The 22,704-nt window shown below is 38.1% G+C and overlaps 3 protein-coding genes and 1 long non-coding RNA gene across 5 annotated transcripts in view; 2 read left to right on the top strand and 2 right to left on the bottom strand.

Annotated features, from left to right (window-relative positions):
• The window catches only part of brip1 (BRCA1 interacting helicase 1), a 151,024-nt gene extending 150,802 nt beyond the window's left edge, over nt 1-222 (bottom strand). Inside the window, exon 1 of the mRNA XM_078929987.1 lies at nt 102-222. The gene's annotated coding sequence lies outside the window, so the exon portion shown is untranslated. The remainder of the gene's footprint in view (nt 1-101) is intronic.
• Nucleotides 223-446: 224 nt separating this feature from the next.
• On the top strand, nt 447-3,109 carry LOC111948405 (uncharacterized). The gene is made up of 3 exons (XR_002874398.2): nt 447-577; nt 2,733-2,797; nt 2,931-3,109. It is a non-coding gene; the product is annotated as an uncharacterized LOC111948405 (long non-coding RNA).
• A 2,769-nt stretch (nt 3,110-5,878) lies between these two features.
• Nucleotides 5,879-11,964, top strand: LOC105358310 (serine/threonine-protein kinase pim-1). Its single transcript, XM_011493913.4, has 11 exons — nt 5,879-6,059; nt 6,175-6,363; nt 7,342-7,569; nt 8,021-8,086; nt 8,195-8,289; nt 8,510-8,557; nt 8,652-8,873; nt 9,513-9,693; nt 9,768-9,938; nt 10,027-10,784; nt 10,905-11,964. The coding sequence occupies exons 1-10, from the start codon at nt 6,020-6,022 to the stop codon at nt 10,116-10,118; spliced, it is 1,332 nt and encodes a 443-aa protein (XP_011492215.1). The 5' UTR covers nt 5,879-6,019; the 3' UTR covers nt 10,119-10,784; nt 10,905-11,964.
• A 4,987-nt stretch (nt 11,965-16,951) lies between these two features.
• Nucleotides 16,952-22,704, bottom strand: part of ppm1da (protein phosphatase, Mg2+/Mn2+ dependent, 1Da) — an 11,295-nt gene continuing 5,542 nt past the window's right edge. For both annotated transcript variants that reach the window (XM_023961707.2, XM_078929985.1), the window contains 4 exons: nt 20,905-21,029; nt 20,259-20,440; nt 19,944-20,168; nt 16,952-19,857 (listed from right to left, as the gene is read on the bottom strand). In XM_023961707.2, coding sequence (XP_023817475.1) covers nt 19,492-19,857; nt 19,944-20,168; nt 20,259-20,440; nt 20,905-21,029 — 898 coding nt within the window. In that variant the 3' untranslated portion in view covers nt 16,952-19,491. The remainder of the gene's footprint in view (nt 19,858-19,943; nt 20,169-20,258; nt 20,441-20,904; nt 21,030-22,704) is intronic.

Raw genomic sequence — 22,704 nt, 5'->3', positions numbered from 1 at the left:
ATTTTCGTAAAATCAATTGGCTGGTAATTTAATTTAAAAAAATCTTGAGTGTGCTTTATCACTGTGGCGGTGTTGACTTTCTTCTTAATTATATCTTTTACCTCCTCGTATGCCTCCATGAGGATTTGTTCTTCCGATGGGGAAAGGTACGCGGCTCTAGTTGCCATGGTAAATCAGTTTATCTGTGATCTGTGGCGGGGTCTGTTTGAGTGAGCCGTGAGCGCGCACCTATCCAGGATTGGTTACACCTGGCTTGATGAATCCGTGTCTGCTCATCCTGGCTTGGTCTTTGTGCAACCGATTAAGCCTAGACGCACATGTTTTGGATTCATTGAGCTCAGCTTAGTCATTTATCCCGGATGTCTTAATTTTACTTTTGTGCAACAGGCCCCTGGGGCCTGTTTCAGAAAGCAGGTTATGCTAGCTCCCACGATAAGCTTGAGGCTAAGGAAGTTGATAACCGCAGCTTTCGGTTCCAGAAATGGAGGTATGTTTCAGGGCAATGAGTTATATCACTAGAGGAGACACGCCCGCTTGGGAAGCCTGGCCGACGGTGGCGGAGCGTGACGCCATCTTGGTGAGGTCGACGAGGCCCACATGACAATGATTTCTATTGCTTTTAGTGGTGTCTAGGTAGCTTTTATACTATATATATTTTTACATTTATATATATTTATATATGTATGTAAATATATTATATTTATATATATAATATATATATAGATACATCATTTGTTGTTGTTAAAGAAGAGAAACAGGCAGCCTTAAAAGTTCAAACTTTAATGAAAATGCATTGTTGCAGGACTTCTTACGAAGAAAAAAATAATTTCAAAGAGTTTTTAAAAATACTTTCTAAACATTTAGAAGTTTTAGACCTCTTTGACATGTAATTTAAATTATTTAGAAAAACCCAACAATGAGTCAATAATAATAATAATAATAATAATAATAATAATAATAATAATAATTATAATAATAACAAATCAATAGTAAGTCAATAAAAAACAATAAATAAATAAATAATAAGTCAATAAATAATAAGTCTATTAATAATAATAATAATAATAATAATAATAATAGTAAAATAAATATTCAAAAGAAGTCCAAAAGTGAACAAGAGATTTACCCTAAAAAAGCAACAACAACAAAGAAAAACAATAGATTTATATTGATTCATGTGAGTATAACACAGATGGTTTGGTTTCAGGTTTCAAGCGAACAGTCTGGCCTCTCATCTAAATGTGTTTCCACAAATGTTTCTAACATATCCAGACTGTATTCTAGTTGGTACCACAGTGATCCATCTGGGTTAGCTCTTTTTATTGCTAAGATCCACTTTTTCCTTAAGTCTGAATCCATTGGAAACCTGCAAGAAAAGTTCAGTCACTGAGTCAGAAATGTATAAATCTATATAACTAAAATAGCCTAGTATGCTGTATACAGGTTTAGCTAAATAAAATGTACATTTATGTCAAAAGCAAATTATACGAACATCATGCAGCATGTTGATGACAGCCCTGCAGCATCATGCATGTCAACATGTGTATGATTAATGAAGCCCCTGCAGCATTAAAAGAAAAAAAATTTAGTACTTACCTGTGAAATGATATACCTTCCTCCTTCATGGACTCAGTGCTCTGATTTGGCAGTTGAAACCCGCAAAATTAACTGGTATTATGCAAAAAATGTGTTCACATGCATGCACTGCAGTAGTAACTTGTCCTCACCAAGATGGCGGTGCTCTCCTCCCATGAGGAACCACGTGATGTCTCCTCTAGCGATATAACTCATTGGGAGAAACTCATAAATAAAGGGAAAATCGGTGCACGGATAGAAAAAGTAAGGCTAAACATGTTCAATGTTTCTTTTTTTTAATAACTTGGGAGTAAGTGCAAAAAAATGTAAGTAAGATAATTTATTTTATTTTTATGAACATTTTCACAGACAACATTGATAACTGATTAAATAAAGCTCCAGAATTTGTGTGCTGAACACATCTGTATACTTTAATTTGTTTTCAGTACATATGAATAATTTATACACAAGAAGAGTGTTCTATCCATGTCTACAAAAGAAATATTCTCTGGAGGACAAATATGCTCTTGTGTGTTTTATAAGCTGTTAGCTGCCGTTGGATGAAAGGTGAAATTTTCAGTTCTTTAGTAAATCTGACTCCAGAGGAATCGGTGCCTCACCAGTCATCAACCTCACCGCACGACACTGAAAGACATACAAAAAAAAAAAATGAAAAAGCAGTCTTTCAGTGCTGAACTGTCTTTTTGTGGCCTCATTCTAACTCCTCTCATCTTGCTTGTCACTGCTGGCTAATTAACATATGAGCAGGAACCCTGCAGGGGGAGGAGGGGGGGAATCTGACCCCTGCAGCAGGCCAGACGCCAGACTTCAAGAGGCTGTGGAGTAAAAGATGAAAAAAATGTCTTAAAATTCACCAGTTCATTTTAAAATTCTGAAAATATTCAGGGACAATTCGGACACGTACAGCCATATGCATCGTGGTCTATATTCGTCAATATAGTGAGCATTGATGCACACTTTTTTTGTAGAGACTTCTGGGAAATTTCTATGGCACTTGATTTTGGAATTGTAGATTTGGACAGCACTACAAAATGGAGAATACGCTATATAGTGATTAGGGTGGTCATTTGGACGTAACCTGGGTTTCTAAAGCACTTTTTTGGGGTTTTCTCTCTCCTCTTTCCTCCCTCCTGCAGTGATGTCCTGTCCACCGGTTATTGAGCTCCTGGACCTGTGGCCTGCTCTGAAAATAGAGGGGGAGGTAATGTGGATCAGCTCTCCTCTTACAAGGAAAATCATGATTCTTACTCATTTGGCATCCATGTGCTGCTTTAAACATGGGTTTGAGATATTTTTTCACTTATAATTAAAGTCTGTTGTTGTGTTTTATTCAGGTGTATGCAGAGTTTCTGCGGATTACAAATCAGAACCTGCCCAACACCTTTTATGCTGAACTTGACCATCATCTTCCTGGTCGACTTATGACCCTATGACCACTTATGACCAGACAAAAGGCATCAAAAACTGGGGGAACTGCAGACGCTCTGGCAGAAACAAAAATCACGATGAGCAGGTAAATTAATTATTTGACATCTCAAGTTTATCCAGTAGTAATGATGATGATGTTTTGTTTTGTGTTTTTTTCTTCTTTTTTTGACAATTAGCTTTATTTTTCTACCCCTAATATTGCACTTTGTCCATTTTATATTTGTCTGACTGCATTGAAGATGTGAACAACTTGACAAAAGCTTTAAGTAAATTGACTTCTGCATCTGTACTTTTTTGTTTTTTATGTAAACTGGAAATCCAGGACATTCACACCAAGCCCACTACTGTTCTTCACGCCCCGCCTGTTTATCTGCATGAGGATGTCTCTGGAGATTTAAAACTTGCACAGTGAGTTTTTTATGTATCCAATAGATACTACTGTTTATTACGTAAATGGTTCATAAAAATGCTAATGTCATTTTGTTTAGTCTATACAGTTTTCATAAATGGTCTGTTTTCTTTGGTGTCACTACAAAGGAACTGCATCGGCGTATTGTTTCCTGTGATAAAGATCTTAAGTATGACAAACTTGAACAGTATTACTTCATTAGCTTAATATGTATATATTTCACTGCATTTAGATTCTCTGGTAAGTTGCTTAATTTGGGTGTAGAACAGGTGTTTTCTATTTATCACTACAGAGGTATTGGATTGTAACAGGACTCTCTTAAATCAAGATGCACTGTATTTTCTGTTGATTTGATCATGATTAGCATCTCTCTTTTTCTTTTACAGATGCAGAAGGATGAGTCTGATGAGCCAGAGCTTGATGGTGTCATAGTGGGGCTTCTTACTGTCATCAACGACCATCACACAAGTCCAGTGCACTACGAGCCTGTAGAAATCCCTGTTGTGATTGAAAATGATGAAGTGGTCAGCCTCCCCAGATTCTGTGATGCCTTCGTGGTAATGTTTGGACTCATCTATGCAATGCAACTCAAATATCCCAAAGCCCTGACCAACACGTTTGAATTTACTCAAAAGATTTGACTTGGTCTAGAAGGTAAACTACCATCCAGGTTGCAGATCCTCAAAAATGACTTGATGACACATATGTAAAACTAAGTTGAAATAAGGAGTCATAAAGCATTATAACAGACTATAGTTATCTCCCTTTGTCTAAAAAATGCCTCAAAAATATTGCACTATATACTCAAAGTTCACACTGTCTTTTATCAAGTAACGCAAATGTTTAGCTTGTTTTGACGTTTTTATTAAGTGTAATTTTCTTTAATTTCAACATTGCACAGAAGGGAGTGAGCAAATAATATTGTTAGGCAGACGTTTATGACATCTTTATTTAAGTTACTGTTACTTAATGTTTTTTAGGCAATCATTTGCCTAAAAATATTTAAGTTTTGAAATGAATAGTTTTGGGGTGTACTGACTCAAAAGATTTGATTACCCCCGAAGGGGACTAAGTCAGGGTTAATGGCCCACGAAGTATGCATTATCACTTTTTAACGCACGCTGTGGAAGCGCTGCAATCAAGATTCAGCAATATAAAGCGATATATATATATATATATATATCTATAAATATGAGAAAGTTCACCGCTTACCTCTTGTTTTTGTCCAAAATAATGAAGCAAAAGGTTGTTACAAAGAAGCCGGCGCAGTGATACAAAACATTTAAGCTAGGTGACCGGAACTACTTCTTTCACCGTGGGGTTATCCTGTGGTACTGTATATCACTTGCACACCCAGCAGCCAATCAGAATCAAGTATTCAACCGGACCATGGTACAGTAAAGATTAAGTTCTGTTAAGATAAAATTGTGTTGTTGTGTACTTATTTTTTTAAGTTGTGCAAACTTATTCCTGTGGCTTGAAAACTTCAAACTGGTGAGTCATTGTAACTGATGACAATTAAGTTGTCTTAACAGGAAAAATAAGTCATATTTAATGCATATATTTGATTTGCACAAACGTAACGCTTTTAATTTTACTCTTATCATAAAATACAAGTAGCACACAATTAAACATTTTATGTTATGGAAAAATCATACTTTTAAGTTAATCAACTTACATTGATTGTGGCAAATTAGTTTTGGTAACTTGTTCGGGTTTTCAGGGGAGCATCACAGCTACAGGAACACATTTCTCACCAATGTTGTGGATTCAAAGACGTGGATTTCAGCTGCTACAACTCTCAAAATGGCCGTTGAGAATTTAATTGCTATAGCTAACACCCACGATTGTGACGCCTCTCACAGCTTCCACAGCTTGCTCTGCTAGAACAGCAAGGGCTCTCCTGTCTTACGTGGTTAAAGTGAAAAGACTCGTGGTAAAAACGTGCTCAGAAACTGATGCGAGAGCTGCTGGGCCTAGCGGAACAGCCACCACCTCTGATTGGCTGTTAAAACTGATCTGCACGAGGGGTTTGGTGGACTGGGTGATGCATTCAAGCATTCTAGGACATTTAAAACTTTGTAGATGGAAATAAATTAAAGTAATCAATGGATTCATTTTTAATAAAGAAAATATACAATACAAACTCAGTTTACAAGAAAAGCTTCCTATCAACCACTCTGACCAATCCCCTGCCGCTTAGTTCCTCTAGGCATTATGGGTAGTGTAGTCAAAGTGTAGACAGCTTTTTTGCTTTATGCACAATATAATGTGTTGGACCTTTGGGTCTGAAAAATACAATACTGATGTTTTAAAATCACATTTTTCACATATGTTTTAGTATGTTTCAGATTGTATTGATTCATATGTTAGCACCAAAAAGTAAACTAATGCTAAAGTTCCATGCCGTGTAACTTAGCAACAGACTGTGACATCACTGATATCAGAGAGCCCCACTTTATAAGTTGCTTAGCAATACGGTTAAACCACAACACTCTTCGATCTCCAAAGTAAAGCACACATTTTGAGACTAAGGAAAGACTTTCCCATTTACTCAGGTTTTTGTGTAATAAACAAGGAACGATCATGGACAAAGATTCTGCCATGGACAATCCAAAACATACTGGTAAATGAGAGTCCCGGCAAAACTTTTAGTTACACGTTTGCTTCGTGAAGATGTCAAAGTTTGGTTTTTGTGTTGCTATGATAATATTTTAACTCATCCTGCTTTTCCCAACAAGTCGAGAGGAAGAAAAGGAAGAAAAAAGGGACGTTCCCGGTGCCAATTGAGACTCCTGAATCTGAGCCTTCTCAACAATCTACCAGCACCCAAGACAACACCCCAGTGAGAAAACTAAAAAGAAAGAAACAGGAAGACAAAGAGGAAGAAGAAATAATAGAGCCAAAGAAGGTGAAAACCCCACTGAAAGGTAAATAAACTGACACAGACCCCAAACAACACTACAACTTGTAGGCTGAACAGACTAGGTCTAATTCTAATTTATTTTTAAAGGACATCTCACTAATAATTTGACAGTACAGTGCTACAAAAATAAATTAAAATTCAGAAAATTAAAAAAATAAAACTAGCGTGACAAATTAAAAACTACCAGATTGTCACAATCCTTTCAAAAGTTGAGTTGCTGGTATTTTTAAGTCTGCTTTGTAAGACAGAGTCAGTTTGTGGGCCTCAAAGCTCACGACAGCAGTCGACTGTCAAAAGAAACACTGAAGTCCTAAATTTGTTTCTAAAATGGCTCTGAAGCTGAATGCAAACACTCCACCCAAATAAATGTCTCTATTATGATGGATTTTTATCAACATTATGCATTTCCTAATATATATCACTGGTTTAAAATCGTCCAAACCTTTAACGAACATTTCACAACAGTACATATGTAATAAAATCACATTTTTTCCAAAATGTTTTATACTGAAGTGTTTTTCAGAATGTGTCAATTTAAACATAAACACTAAAAAGAAGCCAAAGTCACATGCTGTGTCACTTAGCAACAGTTCATGGCATCAGTGATATCAGAGAGCCCTTTTTTCAAAGTTGCTTAGCAACACTCTTTGACAACAAAAAGAAAAAAGTAAGGCGCGTACATTAAAAATAAGGAACATTTTTTGTTACTCAAGTTTTTGTGTAATAAACCTCAAATGAAAGTTCTGCCAAGGACAAACCAAAATATGGTGGGAAATGAGAGTCCCAGCAAAACCTTTACTTACACATTTGCTTCCCAACGATGACAAACTTTTGTGTTTTTGTGATAACATCTCGACTCATTTAGCTTTTCAAATAAAAGCCGCCAACACATTGATATACTTGATGTGAACTCGAGCAGTAAACTGTGAAATATAAAATGAATATTCTTTACTAATTAAGCTGTTTTGTTGTTGATCTTCAGATGATGGACAAACCAAAAACGCCGAGAGGAAGTCTTTCCCTAGAAAGAAGAAACAGAAGAAAAAACATCTAAACCATAAACCGATTGAGTCTTCTGCACCTGAGCCTTCACAACCCTCTGCCAGCACCCAAGACAAGACCCAAGTGACAACACTAAAGAGGAAAAGACAGGAAGACAAAGAGGAAGAAGAAGTAATAGGGCCGAAGAAGAGGAAAACGACTCTAAAAGGTAAATAAGACACACAGACCCCATGGTTTTCTTGAGGGACAAGGAAAGAAATTAAAAATAAAAGTGTCATAACAAATGAAGGACTAGAAAAGAATCATACTCCTCTCAGACTATCTCAAAACGTAAAAATGAGTTGCCTTTGTTTTAAAGTCTGCAAACACTTTTAAACACTTTTAAACACTTTTAAAAATGCAAACACTGCAACCAAATGAATGTCTCTATTTTGCATCAACATATTTTACATTTCCTAAGCACTTGTTTTAATTGTTACAATCAAAGCAAGTGTCTGTGGTTCAACTTTACCAAGGTTGCTTCTTAAAATTCACAGCCCGTTTTTAAAAAATACATATTTAAAAAAACACTTAAATACAGGTTTACCCCTAAGTTTTAGCACAAAGGGGTAGTAGAAGTGTAAAAAAAGAAAAGCTCTGCAATATCTTGTCATTTTCAGATTCCAGTTCCAGTGACGCCGAACAAACTGCAACATCCTCAGAGAAAACTGAGATTACCGATAAAGGTCTGATGATTGTAAAACATTTCCTTTTGATTATACTGTTATGTTTAATAATATCATTTTCAATCATAAATGAACTAATATTGTATTTCTGTTTTTTTCTGTGTTCAGATAAATTTGAAGCCAAATATGTGGAAAAATATCAATTTGCTGAAGGAGGTTATGGATCCATTTATGGTGGCTTTCGGAAATCTGACAACTTACCAGTAAGTGTTTTGTATGCAGCTACAGTAAATGAGCTACAGACTTTTTATGAAACCATGAGAAAAGTACTTGGATACATTCATTTATAATCAGACTGTTGATGTTTGTGGTTTAGATGGTCTGAATGAAAATAGATTTTGATGGAGGGGAAATCTAAATGATCCCAGATTGTCTCCTGTCAGTCATCTCACAGTCAGAAATGCTCTTGTTTGTGTCTTGCAGGTAGCCATCAAGCACATTTTGAAATGCTTCATCAGAAATAAACAACTGGTAAGTTGCTTGAGCCAAATGATTCTGAGTATCTCTGCTCTAAATGGGTTTCTCTGCTTCTCTTCCTCATGCTCTCTTTGTTTTGATTCTTCAGGATGATGGCAGTGGAAAAATGGTTCCTTCTGAAGTGGCCATAATGTTAAAGTTACACGATGAATCCATTCCTTCAGATGGAAAAGCAGCGCCAGTAGCCCTGTTGGACTGGTATGACATCGGCAGAGAAATCCTCCTGGTCATGGAGAGACCAATCCCTTGTGAGGACCTCTTTCATTACATTGATACCAAAGGAGGCACACTGGAAGAAGAAGAAGCCAAGGTAGGCCCGTGTGCAGTCTGTGTTGGTTTGAGATGTTCTGTTTCTGCAGAAACTTCCTGAAGCTGAAATGTTTATTCAATGCAACCTTGTTTCATAAAGTAGTTAAGTGTTGCAGAAGCAAAAGTAGCTTTCAGCAGGTTCAGAACATTAGAAAGAAGAGTACTTCTAAAGCTACATATACACTGGGCATGTGATGCGTGGTCAAGAACGCGGCTTCTTGAAAACCCATTTAGCCCATGGTGTTCACACTGGCTTCTTCGCTTTAACAGGCTTGGTGCAAAATGTTGAAGCGGTGCAAATCTCTCGATTTGGGCACAAAATGTAAACTTTTGTAAATTGCGGGGGATGTCATTCATCCTTCACAACTCAATCCGAGTCCCGAATGGTCAAAATTCAACCTGGTTTGACTTGCAACACATGTTCAATGGCCGTTCGTTTTGTACGTGGAGCTTGAAAACGGCCATAAAAACGTGCGCAGCGAGAGTTATAAAGGGGAAGGCCCAAAATGCACATTCACAGAGACTTTTCATTGGAGGTGGCCACCTGAACGCATCTTGACGAGGCCGGCGTGCATGCTGTTTTAGAAGGAGGCTTGTGCTTTGCTGCCTCAGCTTATTACTTCTTTTTTATCTATTTCAGATCATAATGACACAGCTCATTCGCACAGCCATCGACCTCGAGGACAGAAATATCTTCCACCAAGACATCAAAAGTGAAAACATCCTCATTCAAAGCCACTCAAATACACCACAAGCTCGTCTTATAGACTTTGGAGTGAGCTGCATGGCAGAAAAGGATTCCATCCTTAGAGGATTTTCAGGTAGAAGATCTGCATCAACAAATAAAAACATGTCAAATGAGCAGGAATATGACTAATATTTATTTTTGTTCCAGGAACTCCTATAAATGCCCCCCCAGAAGCCTTTAAAGGCTTTTGTAGCCCAGGGTCAACCACAGTGTGGCAGCTTGGGGTAGTTTTGTATGAAACCCTCCATTCCCACGGCGATTTCTCAACAATGGATTTTCTCGAAGGGGATCTGATGATTGACAGTGAATTGTCAGAAGGTAAGAAATCATCTTTCTCGGCATGGATGCTGAGGCTCTGACCTTATCTGACCTTAATCTTTGCTTTACTTTTCTTTTCTTTCTCCAGAGTGCCAAGACTTTTTCCAAGCATGTTTGAATACTTCTGAAGAACAGCGCCCCTACCTGCAAGATCTGCTCCACCATCCATGGCTCAGATAACAGAAAAAGAAAACACTCAGACTCAGACACATCTACACACACACACACACACACACAGGGACAGAGAACTCAAAAGTCTGAAATTTAAAAAAGTTTAGAAATTTCAGAGAAAATCTTAAACCTAAATTGACCTTAGAATAAATAAGTAAAGTGTAAAGGAAAATGAAAAATACTAAAGTTTAGCTGCAAGTAGGGGCAGACGATGGCAATATTCTAAAATGAAAGTTTTTACTCTTAGTGCCACATAGGCAGATTTAAAATTGGAATTGGTTTAAAAAGTGGCATTTCCCATGATTACTAGGTCCCGTGTTTACCAACACTTTTTTTCTTTCGGTTTACTTTTGGTTGGATGTTTGGAAAAACGGCACTAGGCTACATTAAAAAACAGAACGTTGTTAGAAGAAACATAGTATAGTATAATTGAAAATCCAGATGGGGTAAAGATACTAGTTAAAGGGAAACTGGACAAAGGCTCCTCACACGCATTAAATGTCTTCTGGGTTCTCTGTCCACTGATTGTGCTAATGCTGACTCTCACAGAAAGATCTGCCTCGTTTTCCTTGTTGCAGTGACCAAGACTCGTCGGTGTTGCTGTGACCTTCGTGGATGCCGTGTGCAGATCTCCTCCAGAGAGAGTTGGCAGGACCGTCTGAGTCTCACATTTTGGTGAGTTGTTATCCTAAACAATCACTACAGTATGTAAAAAAAGTAAATGTACCCAAAATAAAGCTGTATTTGTTACAGCAGTGTCCTTTCCTAACTCTTTTCTTTAACTCTTTTCAACAGGACTCCTTGGCGTGGTGGTGGTGGTGCTGGTGGGGGGGGGTTGTTACATTGTGCTCCTAGCACACTTTTTCTGCAGCTCCTTTAACCCCCCTGCCTTTCCCGAGGGTTCTCCCTAAACTCACATTGGCCTTCAAGGGAGTCCGACCTGATCTTCATGGAGAGCTTGGCAGGAGAGGAGCGTGCTCCACCCAAACCAGGTGGATTTCATTGGCAAAAAGGAAAACATAAAAACTAGGAGGGGACGTGCAAAAACCAGACAAGGCTTTTTAATTCATCTTTAAAAACGTAAAATTGGAAGCTCAAAAAACAAAAATCGTTTTAATTAGAAGCGTACTAAGTCTAACAAGGTTGCATAGTGTTTAATGAACCAAAATATGTTGGGAGGGGGTTGGAGACCACCTCCGTTTATTGCCGATCTGACTATTTTCCCAAAACAAGCAATAGAAACCACAGTGTTAGATTCCAAATGAGCTTCTACGTGAGGGTGGTAGGAAATAAGCTAATTTTACAAAGTCTTTGTATTTTTCCAGAACAGATCTCAAATAATAAAAGAATATTGGACATAACTGAGATCAAATGAGGATTCAAATTGCTAAGCAAAGAAAAACGCATTAGGAAGGGGCTACCAACACAAACGGAATTCAGGGGGGAAAGAAACTTGGGGACAAGCAATATTTTCTGTAGTTAAAACAAAAACACAGATCTGGTTCCGATACACCTGTGTGGGTTTTATCCGGGCCTTTTGGGCTTCTCCCACATCTTAAAGAGGTGTCTCAACGTTTATTTGTTTCATAGCATACCGAAACCTAGCTTTTCTTGATAAATTGGGATATAAAATTCGTGAAAAGAATCGGTAAAAATAGGTCCATCAAACCTCAAACGGCTTTCTACATGACCTTTTGCAACTCTGACAAATCAAAAACAAAAGTAGGAGCCTGCCCAAAACCGTACTAGGTCTTCTAAAGCAGAAACAGTGAATTAAAAAGCACTTGCACGTCCCCTCACTGGTTTTTTCAAATTTGGCTTTACAATTGATGAAATAAAGGAAGTGAAATTGGAAGATGTGTCATGTTCTTTGTTTTTGTTTTCTTTCTTTTTTTTTGGTCAAACGGAAACTAAAAAACAAGGTCTAATAATATTCCAACAATAAATGAAAGAGTTATGGTTTTTTTTTTTACGAAGGTAACAGTATTTTAAAGCTTCTTTAACCATTTCTTTAATTACCAGCAACTGTGTTTGAAATAAACTTGAATGAGTTTATTAGTAGTGACAAATGGTAGTAAGAATAAACAGTATAATAAATTAAAAAGAAAATTCTAGGATTCTACACAGTGAAGAAAAGCCTAGTGGTGTGACCACATACTGATTGGAAACAAAACGAAGCTTAGAGTTTGATAACTCTGTCTATACATCCACCCACCTGCTAATAAAAACAAAAAAAAATAACTTAATCCTGTGAATGTGTCCAATATTTTGTAAAACAAATTGCATTAAATCTTCTATTAACTTTTTGAATTATTTCTTTAGCAGTAACTAAGTGGTAACTGGTGCAGCAAAACCTGAACTTCAAACTTATGGAGAACATTGCTGCAATGCAATGCAAGACAGTTAATATGTTGGAAGAATGTTCCTGCAAGTTTTAGCATTTGGTAAGGTTGTTGAAAAAATGACGAGTATTTGGTTTTTCACCACAGAACACTGAAATGCAGGTTTGACAAGATCAGGTTCTGCATAAAAACTAGTTTTGCAAAAAAAAAAAAGAGGTCTAAGTCACTAGGGTTGGAACTGGACTCCACTTTTTTTTTTTTTTTGGTCAAGAGTGGACAAAAGCTTTCTAGATGAACAGCAGATTGAGCTGCTGACAGTATAAATGATGTAATAATTATGTTTTGAGACATTTGAAAAAAATAATCTTGATCAGGTCCCAACCTTCCTTTGAACTGAAGTCCAACATGAATTAGGTTAAAAGTCTTCAAACACAAAGATCTTCCTGCTTCAAACTGAGCGAATTAGGGCAAAGGTAACCTCTGAAATAAAAAAAAGGAGGGGAATGACCTCCAAACGTAACACTGTTTCACTGGAAATAAAAGTGCCTTTCCTAAAATACAAGGCAAGTTTAAATGTGCCAAGAAAGGAGGAGACGTGGAACCGCATGGAGGAGACGTGTTGCATCTGCATCCAAGTTTACTGGTTTGTTCATTTTGGAGAAAAAAGCTCTTTTTCCTATCAATCCTTAGTTTTAAAACAGCAATAGTTAGCATGCCAGCTGAGGCACATCAAGTCTGAGATGCAGATCTTATAAAATATTCTGAACAGGCATCTTAGATTAGACCAGTGTTTTTCAACCTTTTTTGAGCCACGGCACACTTTAACCTTGACAAAAATCCTGCGGCACACCAGCATCCCCAAAAAAAAAGCAGAAACTCATAGTCTCTATTGATCTACAGCCCCCCCCCCCCCCCCCCCCCCGCCAATCTTTGTGATAATTGTGGCAGAAAAAGCAGGAAGTTGCAGATGTTTTTCTAAAAGATGTAATAAAAGTTAAGATACATACAAACTGTATGTTCGTTGTGTTTTCAAGACGTGTAACAAGGGCGACTCATTGTACGCTGAGGCGCTGTCCCTTTCAAGCCAATGCATCATGGGAGATGTAGTGCGAAAACTGCGAAAAAAAGGCAGAAAGACTAGCGTCTCTGAGCTTCATGGTTTTGTTCACTTGTTCCACGGTCTGATACCGGATTCTGTGGAAAGCTACACCGCTAAAGACGAGCTTTAGCTGGTGTTTTTGTTGGAACTGAGAGTTCTGAGCAATGAGTTATATCACTAGAGGAGACACGCCCGCTTGGGAAGCCTGGCCGACGGTGGCGGAGCGCGACGCCATCTTGGTGAGGTCGACGAGGCCCACATGACAATGATTTCTATTGCTTTTAGTGGTGTCTAAGTACCTTTTATATGCTATGTATATTGTTAAATTTATATATATTTGTACATATATGTAAATATATTATATTTATATATATAATATATATATATATATATAGATACATCATTTGTTGTTGTTAAAGAAGAGAAACGGTCAGCCTTAAAAGCTCAAACTTTAATGAAAATGCATTGTTGCAGGACTTACGAAGAAAAAATAATTTCAAAGAATTTTAAAAACAATTTCTAAACATTTAGAAGTTTTAGACCTCTTTGACATGTAATTTAAATTATTTAGAAAAACCCAATAATAAGTCAATAATAATAATAATAATAATAATAATAATAAATCAATAGTAAGTCAGTACAAAAAACTAAATAATAACAATAAATAAATAATTAGTCAATAAATAATAAAAACTAAGTCTATTAATGATAATAATAATAATGTTATTAATAATAATGTTAATAATAATAATAATAATAATAATAAATCAATAGTAAGTCAGTACAAAAAATAAATAGTAACAATAAATAAATAATAATTCAATAAATAATAAAAAATAATAATTCTATTAATAATAATAATAATAATAAAACAAATATTCAAAAGAAGTCCAAAAGTCAACAATAGATTTACCCTAAAAAAGCAACAACAACAAAGAAAAACAATAGATTTATATTGATTCATGTGAGTATAACACAGATGGTTTGGTTTCAGGTTTCAAGCGAACAGTCTGGCCTCTCATCTAAATGTGTTTCCACAAATGTTTCTAACATATCCAGACTGTATTACTAGTTGGTACCACAGTGATCCATCTGGGTTAACTCTTTTTATTGCTAAGATCCACTTTTTCCTTAAGTCTGAATCCATTGGAAACCTGCAAGAAAAGTTCAGTCACTGAGTCAGAAATGTATAAATCTATATTACTATAACAGCCTAGTATGCTGTATACAGGTTTAGCTAAATAAAATGTACATTTATATTGACAGCAAAATAAATGAACATCATGCAGCATGTTGATAATAGCGCTGCAGCATCATGCATGTCAACATGTGTTCTATTAATGAAGCCCCTGCAGCCTTAAAATAAAAAAAAATTAAATACTTACCTGTGAAATGATACACCTACCTCCTTAATGGACTCATTTCTCTGATTTGGCAGTTGAAACCCGCATAATGAACTGGTATTTTGCAAAAAATGTGTTCACATGCATTCACTGCAGTAGTAACTTGACCTCACCAAGATGGCGGTGCTCTCCTCCCATGAGAAACCACGTGATGTCTCCTCTAGCGATATAACTCATTGTTTCAGGGTAGATCAAGTTGCCATGGCAACTCCTGCTCTGAACATAACCTGGTCTGGACCAGGTTTAGTTGAAGGTTAGTTTGTTTTCAGAGAGGTGAAGCAGCATGGCGTGTCCATTTGAAGATGATTTAGTGGATGAAGAAGCTCAGATAATACTTTTTCCACCATGAGAGGGTGATAAGACCACATATGGATGTTGGAAAGATAAACTTTTTACTTTGATCTAACTTAATTATTTGCTTCAGTTAAGATAAATCTTTTTTTGTTAAGTCAGTTTAAAAATAACATGTAGTTTTCAGACGGTTATTTTGCTTTCATTCAAATTAATTCAATTAAGTAGGTGTAACTTTGGTGCTGAAGTTAGATCGGCACCGCAAGGGATTGTGGGATACCATTCCCTTTGCCTGTCTGGACAGATTTGGGTTGAAGTGTGGGTTTTTGACCAAATGTGTTTAGTTGTTTAGCTGTTTTACTGTGTTTTACCGTGTTTTGCCGAGTTATTTTGTCCTACTTTGCTCAAGTCTCTGCACCATGAGGGAGAGGATGATGAGTTTATATAGCACCCCTACAATCATATGATACATTATTAATGTTGGAAAATTCCTAAATGAATGAACATAAATTACACATACTGTTTTGTTCTTCTTATTGTCATAAAAATGAGTATCTGCTGGCTCAAACTTAGACATATGAGAGTTCAAGAATTATAATTAATAAATAATAATTCATATAATTCATTACGATGGAAAAAAGATTACTTGAATTGGAGTAATATGACATTTAGTTAAATAAATACATAAATTTGAGTTGTATAAACAATTATTGAGTTTATAGACGTAAGAAATTAGGTTGAATACATTTTACTCAATTACTTGTTACCAATAGAAGTAATTCATTTAATATATATATATATATATATATATATATATATATATATATATATATATATATATGCATCACATGAAAATGGAAAGTGCGTTTACTTTGTCTGTTCTTCTACTACAAGCAGAAACTCTTTCTTTTAATGATGCAGCCGTGTTACTTTTTTGGTGGACGTATAATTTTCATACGCCGTCATTAATCTCCGACTCAACAACCAATGCCATGTTTAAAGTCACTTTAATCACATTTCTTCTCTACTCTGATGCTCAGTTTGAACTGCAGCAGATCATCTTTACCATGTCCACGTCTAAATGGATTTGTAGGATTGTAAGGGAATTTAGAATAAAATAATTATTAATTTCATTTTCATTATTAAATCCCGTATTAGCATGTTAGTAATAGACGATTGAAATAGGTTCATACATTGTGAAAAATTATGTCGCAGAACAACATTGTGTAACTATCTCTAGAACACACTTTTTAGGTTGTATCGATGGCAAGCACTTATGTTAAGTATGAAAAAGGCTTTCTTATTAGAGTGAACACTTCCCATAATCTTACTCAAGAATGCGTTTAAATCCCTAAACTCAATTTATTCTATAGACTTTATGAACTCTTTCACTTCGTAAGGAACAAGACATAAAAGACAAAAATGTAGAGTGCCCTTTCCCTTGACTCCTTGGGAAAACATTTTCAAGTAACTTCCTTGAAAAGCTACAAATCTGGTAGAAAATGTTGGGGTCAATGTCCCTTAAAAGTACTGGAATCCCAATAAGAAGGTCCTGAAGGCCGTCACAGTACCTAACTGTTGTGGACAGAGAAACAACTCAAAACAAGTTAGTTTAAGGCACAGAAATGGGAAGAAATGTTAATCCCACAATGCATGGTTGTAAGGGCTGCAGATGTTTTCAATACAAAAGAAAAGAGAAAAAAAACCTTTTTCCATTTTAAGGAGTATTTTATTTAAATAAGTTGATTTCCAGATAAGATTTTTTTCCACATTTACACTGTACACATGCACGTCAGCTGCTACAGCAGCTTTCTGAAGTGTACAAGAGGGTAAATCAGTAGACAGGGGTTTGAAAGAATCACTTAATAACTGTATAGAAAAATCTAAATGAGGAGCCTTAAACCAAAATATCAGGTTATAGTGTTTCAAAAAACATTTGAATAAACCCATATTTGCTACTATCTGGGGGACCAGATACTACAAAATGAACACACATGTACACACCTGTGTCAGAAATTGCACTTAAGCACCATAGAGGAACAAAAACAAAAAACCATGATCATGAAACACCAAACAGTAAAGAAATGATTTTTCATATAGAATGATTATAATTTTACAGTTCCTAAAACTCCTGGAATTCAACACGGATGACAAAGAGGCAAAAGGGCATAATCATGTTCCAACAACGTCACACAGCTTTGTGAGGATTCACTGTAATGTGACATCCACCACCTATGTACACAGACGCACGTCACCCGCTGCAGCCGGAGCATGAACAGCTATCCCTTCTTAAAGTCACCATAAAAGTCCAAACCTACTCAATCAGTCCATGCAAGGGGTTTTTCCTCATATGAATCTGTACACACATCAGTAACAACACCACTCAGAAGAAGTAGGAGCGACTGGCTTGTTCCCACCATGGAAAACGGGTGACACCATGTCAGACGGGGTGTCCCTCAAAGGTGTAGAGTATGCAACACAAATATGGCAGCTCAAAGTAAACAGAGGCTTTAACCTTTGTGCTATCTTAGAAGACCCAACCCTTACAGTGACGTGTTCTCCCTACCATGACAAAGGTGGATAAAGGTGGAAAGATTTCATGTAATCCATGGACACCAGTGAAGATCACAAATCATTGAAGAACAAAGGTTCAACGCACTGTCTAGTGCAGGGGTGGGCAATTCCAGGCCTCGAGGGCCGGTGTGTCTGCATGATTTCCAGATATTCTTGCCCTACTCATGGCTGATTACCTGGTTCAGGTGTGTCCAGCCAATCAGGACATGCCAGAGCAGGGTATGCTGGAAAACATGCAGGAATGCGGCCCTCAGTGCCCACCTCTGGTCTAGTGGGTCTAGATGACCCAACTCCCAACGTTAAAGTGTTTAGGATAGCACAAGGGTTACAGGGTTCTCAGGCAGACCCTCTGAAGAAAGGGAAGCATCTGCCTCAGATCCATGTTGGAGGCTCTCTAAAGCCATGGATGAAACTCAGAAACCCCCCCTGTGATGGGTTCATATAGAAAGAGGAGCTGAAGACACCATTTAATTAAATCCATTACGGTGTTGACATGGATGACAATAGAAGACAGATAAATTTTGGAATCATCATGTAACAAGATCCTCCACAACTTTTGTTATACAAGGACCTTGTTATGGGGAAGAGCAAACAGGCATTTCATATATTCATAAAAATATAAACAACATAGCTTCCTTATTTGTGACTGTAGCAGCACCTTTAGTTTAAATTCAAGACATTAAATAAAACACATAAATATGCTTCCAGCCTGGTTCTGCACACGTGTTGGAGAGAAAAAGTCTGCTGGAGAGCCTCTAGAAGGGACGGTAACATTTTATTAACTTACACTAAAAGAAAGTATAAAAATAGATTTGTTTTACATAAACAGTCTGTTAAATACTTGGCTATAAAATACATATTTACATCATTAGGCACAATTTAGACCCTACAAACGTTAAGAAAGACGGGTGTGTCATTTAGGAGTAAATGTACAATATCAACAATGAAAGTGGAGGAGATGTTAATGTTTTAGGTGACTGTGTTTTCAAACTTAAGATAAGGTGCTGGTGCTGCAGACAACAGGTTCAACTTCAGAGCTGGTTTAATTCAAAGGGAAAATCTTCAGCTGAGCAAACCTTTTTTTTAAAGTATGCATTAATTTGCACACATCTACAGTTATGAGGCTAAATTTGCTAACTTGTCTCATTATATTTGCCTTTTTTTGTCTAATAGCTTAACAGCGGCACCAGAAAATGATGGTCTCAGCCCACAGTTGAGAATGTGATTCAGAAAGTAACATCTGTCTGTAGCTGCATCCATAGAGAAGTGAACACATGCAGAAAATGCACAGTGAGCAGAGTGAGCAGGGCTTGGAAAGTGTTGGTCTCTGAGCCCTCCAGACCCCACCCTGACCCAATGAAACAGAAAGAAGGTGGATCCATGCAGGATGAAGATCTACTGAATCTCTGCAGAGAGGAGGAACCTAAAGTCAAGCTCACGATGACTCATGCCCCTGATAAATGTTAGACATTGGTTGCAGGGAAACAATATCCCTCCTTTAGATCGTCTTCTCAGCTCCTGAGAGACGCCTGACGTTTCCAATCAAGAAGACACTTTCTAGTTGAAGTAATTTTAGGTTCAAATTTGCCAGAAGCATGAGTGACTTCACACACACGATGAACAGAAGTGATGACAGCAGCAGCAGCGGCAGCAGCAGCCGCGGGCGTGGTGTCTCAGTACACGCACACTGTGGTCTTGTTGTGCTGCTGAAGAATGGGAGAGACGTTGCTGGATTCCTTCTGCTTCTTCTCTACATTGTGCTGGGCCAACGGCAGTCGGTCAGAAGTCCTGCGGCGAGCTTTTTTGGCGAGCAGGCCTGAAGTGGGGGACTCATTAAACCTTTTAGTGCTTACTGTCCTTTCAGCTGAACAAGACAGACCCGGGAACTCTGTGCCGCTGTTGGAACCCAAAGAAGTCAGCGCAAAGGGGTCTGAGAAGTTCATGCAATACAGTCTGTTGCTTCCCAGCAATCCATCTCGTCGTTCCAGAGCAGGTAGGAAGTCACACACGGGGGAGGAGGAATCTTCCTCTGGAGGACCCTGCAGCACAACAGAACAGAATTCAGGTAAGGTGGATGCAGGTTCAGGGGGTGGGGGTGAATTCTTGCAGCTCGCTTTGTTCGTACCAGGAGGACCGGCGTGTCAGCACGAGACGCAGAGATGGACGGATACTGGGACGCCCGAGACAGGTCGAGCAGAACTTCTTCATGATGCAGGATTTTTTGAGAACCTCCTGAATCCTGCAGAGCAATCACGATAGCGCTGGTGTTATCGGCACGGAGCATTCGCTGGCGCCATCGCAGCAGAGCGTGGCTGACCAGTTGCCTTGCACTTGAGATGCCACAGGGTTCCTGCAACACAAGGCTCGTCATTATAATTGGATGTGTTTTTATTCAGCCGTTTCCATTTGAAACAATCCCATTTGCTGCAGCAATGCTCACCATGTCCTCATCGTTGCTCTGGCACATGGAGATGGCCTCCTGGGGTGGCACCATATTCCACAGACCATCACTGCCCAGGATGATGTAGCGATGCTTCCTAGGGTCAAGGACCACTACACTAGTGTCTGGCTCTGGAGAGACAACAAACTCCCCGCTGTAGAAGTCATAACTCCATAAATCACCTGAGGGAGAGATTTAAGAAGAAGAAAAAAGGAAAACAAGTTGAACTGCAGAACTCTTTGTCATGACTTTCTTCAAGGTTCCACGTGTCAAGAACAGATAGACCTAAGGGTTAGTCATGTTAAAATACAGCTCTGAGAGAATGACTATGTTGTTGATGTGAAAATTGAATTCTATGGTTCCCAACTATGTGTGTAACTCCATTAAAAAGAACTAAACTCTTTTAAAAATTTCCTTCCTGCAGAATATGAAAGCATAACCCCTGAGCAGAACAATGACTTTACATTAACCTTTTTATCTTACTCAACTTGAGTTAACAGAAAACTGTCCTTTCATTTAAACAGGCCTTAAAGGTGCCCAGAGTAGCTCCATAAAAGACATGCAACAATGATTTGGATCACTTCAAAAGGGATTTTCACCAGAAAAAGTTCATTTCCTGATAGATAAAAAGGAAGCTTGCTCTAACCTAAAGCCCGGGCTACAGCCAGGAAAGGTATCTGGTCTATCACGGTGCTGCGGCGAACTGGACCATTGTGACTGAGCCTGGGCCTCTTCCACACCACCCGGTTCACTCCAGACTTCTTTATCACGCTGTCAAGAGACAACAGAGTCGTTTAATCCCATCCCCTCAGACACATCTCTTCTGCTGGAATCAGAGCTCACCCAACACTCAAAAGGACATTACAGGGTTTCTTTAAGCAACTTAGTTAGCTGGGAAATGTTCGCACATCTAACTCTGGTCCATGTTGACATTCAACAAACACAGTGTTCACACAAACCATTACAGCACTTTCAGGACTGCACACTGTACTCCAGGTCACACTGTTGCCACTAGACACTAAGCTACGACACAGATGATATGCTGCAGCAGTCATTGAAGGAGCTCACACAAAAAATACAAGACAAGCAGAGCATAATGGTAGGAAAATCATGCCAATAGAAAAACTTCATTCACCCTTTACCTAAAAAATATAAAATATTGTGCTCTTAAGTTTACATACCCTGGAAAAAAACACGATTTCTGGGTCATTTTTCCCCCACTCATGGTTAGTGGTAGAGTGAAGCCATTTATCTTCCAAAAATTCTGTTTACTCTTTTTAAATCCAAATGACAACAGAAACGTGGCCTTGTTCAAAAGTCTACATACCCCGATGAGTTAGTCCTAAAACATGGACACGGCTGATACAAACAGGTTTGAATGACAGCCACAGGTTCCATCCTCACCTGTGACGTGTTTAGCTGTAATCAATGTGTGTGCTCAAAATGTCTGGGAGTTTCCGGCAGACCCTAGCATCCTTCATCCAGTGCTGCACTGACAGTCATGGGGAAAGCTAAAGAGCTGGCCAAAAATCTACGGGACAAGACTACTGAATTGTATAAAACAGGAAAGGGAAATAAAAAGATTTCCAAGAAACTGAGAATGCCAGCCAGCAGTGTTCAAACTGTGAACAAGTGGAAAGTGAGGGGTTCTGTTGAAACCAAACCACCGTCACAAACATTTCTGCCACAACTGCCAGAAAAATATTTAGGGGTCCAGGATCAGCTGTGATCCAGGACTCTCTGGTGTGGATGTTTCAAGGTGTACACTAAGGAGGCACCTGAAGAAAAATGTGCTGTATGGTCGAGTCGCCAGAAGAAAACCTTTTATGCCCAAATGCCACAAAATAGCTTCTTTACGATACACCAAACAGCACAGAGACACGCCCCCAAACTTCTAGACCAGGGGTCGGCAACCTGTGGCAGCTCTCTCATCCCTCTACTGCGACTCTCTGTGGTTTTGTAAAGTAAGTGGCGCTCTATTCCATTAACGCGCTGCTGCTGAGCGTGTAGATGCAGCTACACTACCCCCCCCTTCCCGCTCAGCACAAGCACGGATTGACCAATTATGAGCAGCTTGAAGAGAAAAAGAAGTAAGAAAGAGTGAAGGACAGTTAAAAAACGGTTCTCAGGAAGAAGCCGGCTCTTGTGGTCTGCCTTAAAGCGCAAAGCCGTTCAGTCATCATCACACCGGTCGTATCCACAATCGCGTGCTTAGTTCACACTAATGTTGCTTGGATTTGCCTGCGACTGTGATCATTTCCAGTAGGGCTGGGCGATACAGCCTAAAAATATTTTATTTAAAAATAAAGATAATAAAAATAAATAATATTATAAAAAAAATCTCAGATTTTATTTTTTCTAATTCAATTTCCGACCCCCCCCCCTTAAGGAAAGCAATCAAACAGTTTTTTCTTTTATTTAATCAAACACAAGACAAATGTAACCC

The sequence above is a fragment of the Oryzias latipes genome, chromosome 13, assembly GCF_053564925.1.
Source record: "Oryzias latipes strain Hd-rR chromosome 13, Olatipes_Hd-rR_3.1".
NCBI lineage: Eukaryota > Metazoa > Chordata > Actinopteri > Beloniformes > Adrianichthyidae > Oryzias > Oryzias latipes.
This window is presented reverse-complemented; position numbering and strand designations above follow the sequence as displayed.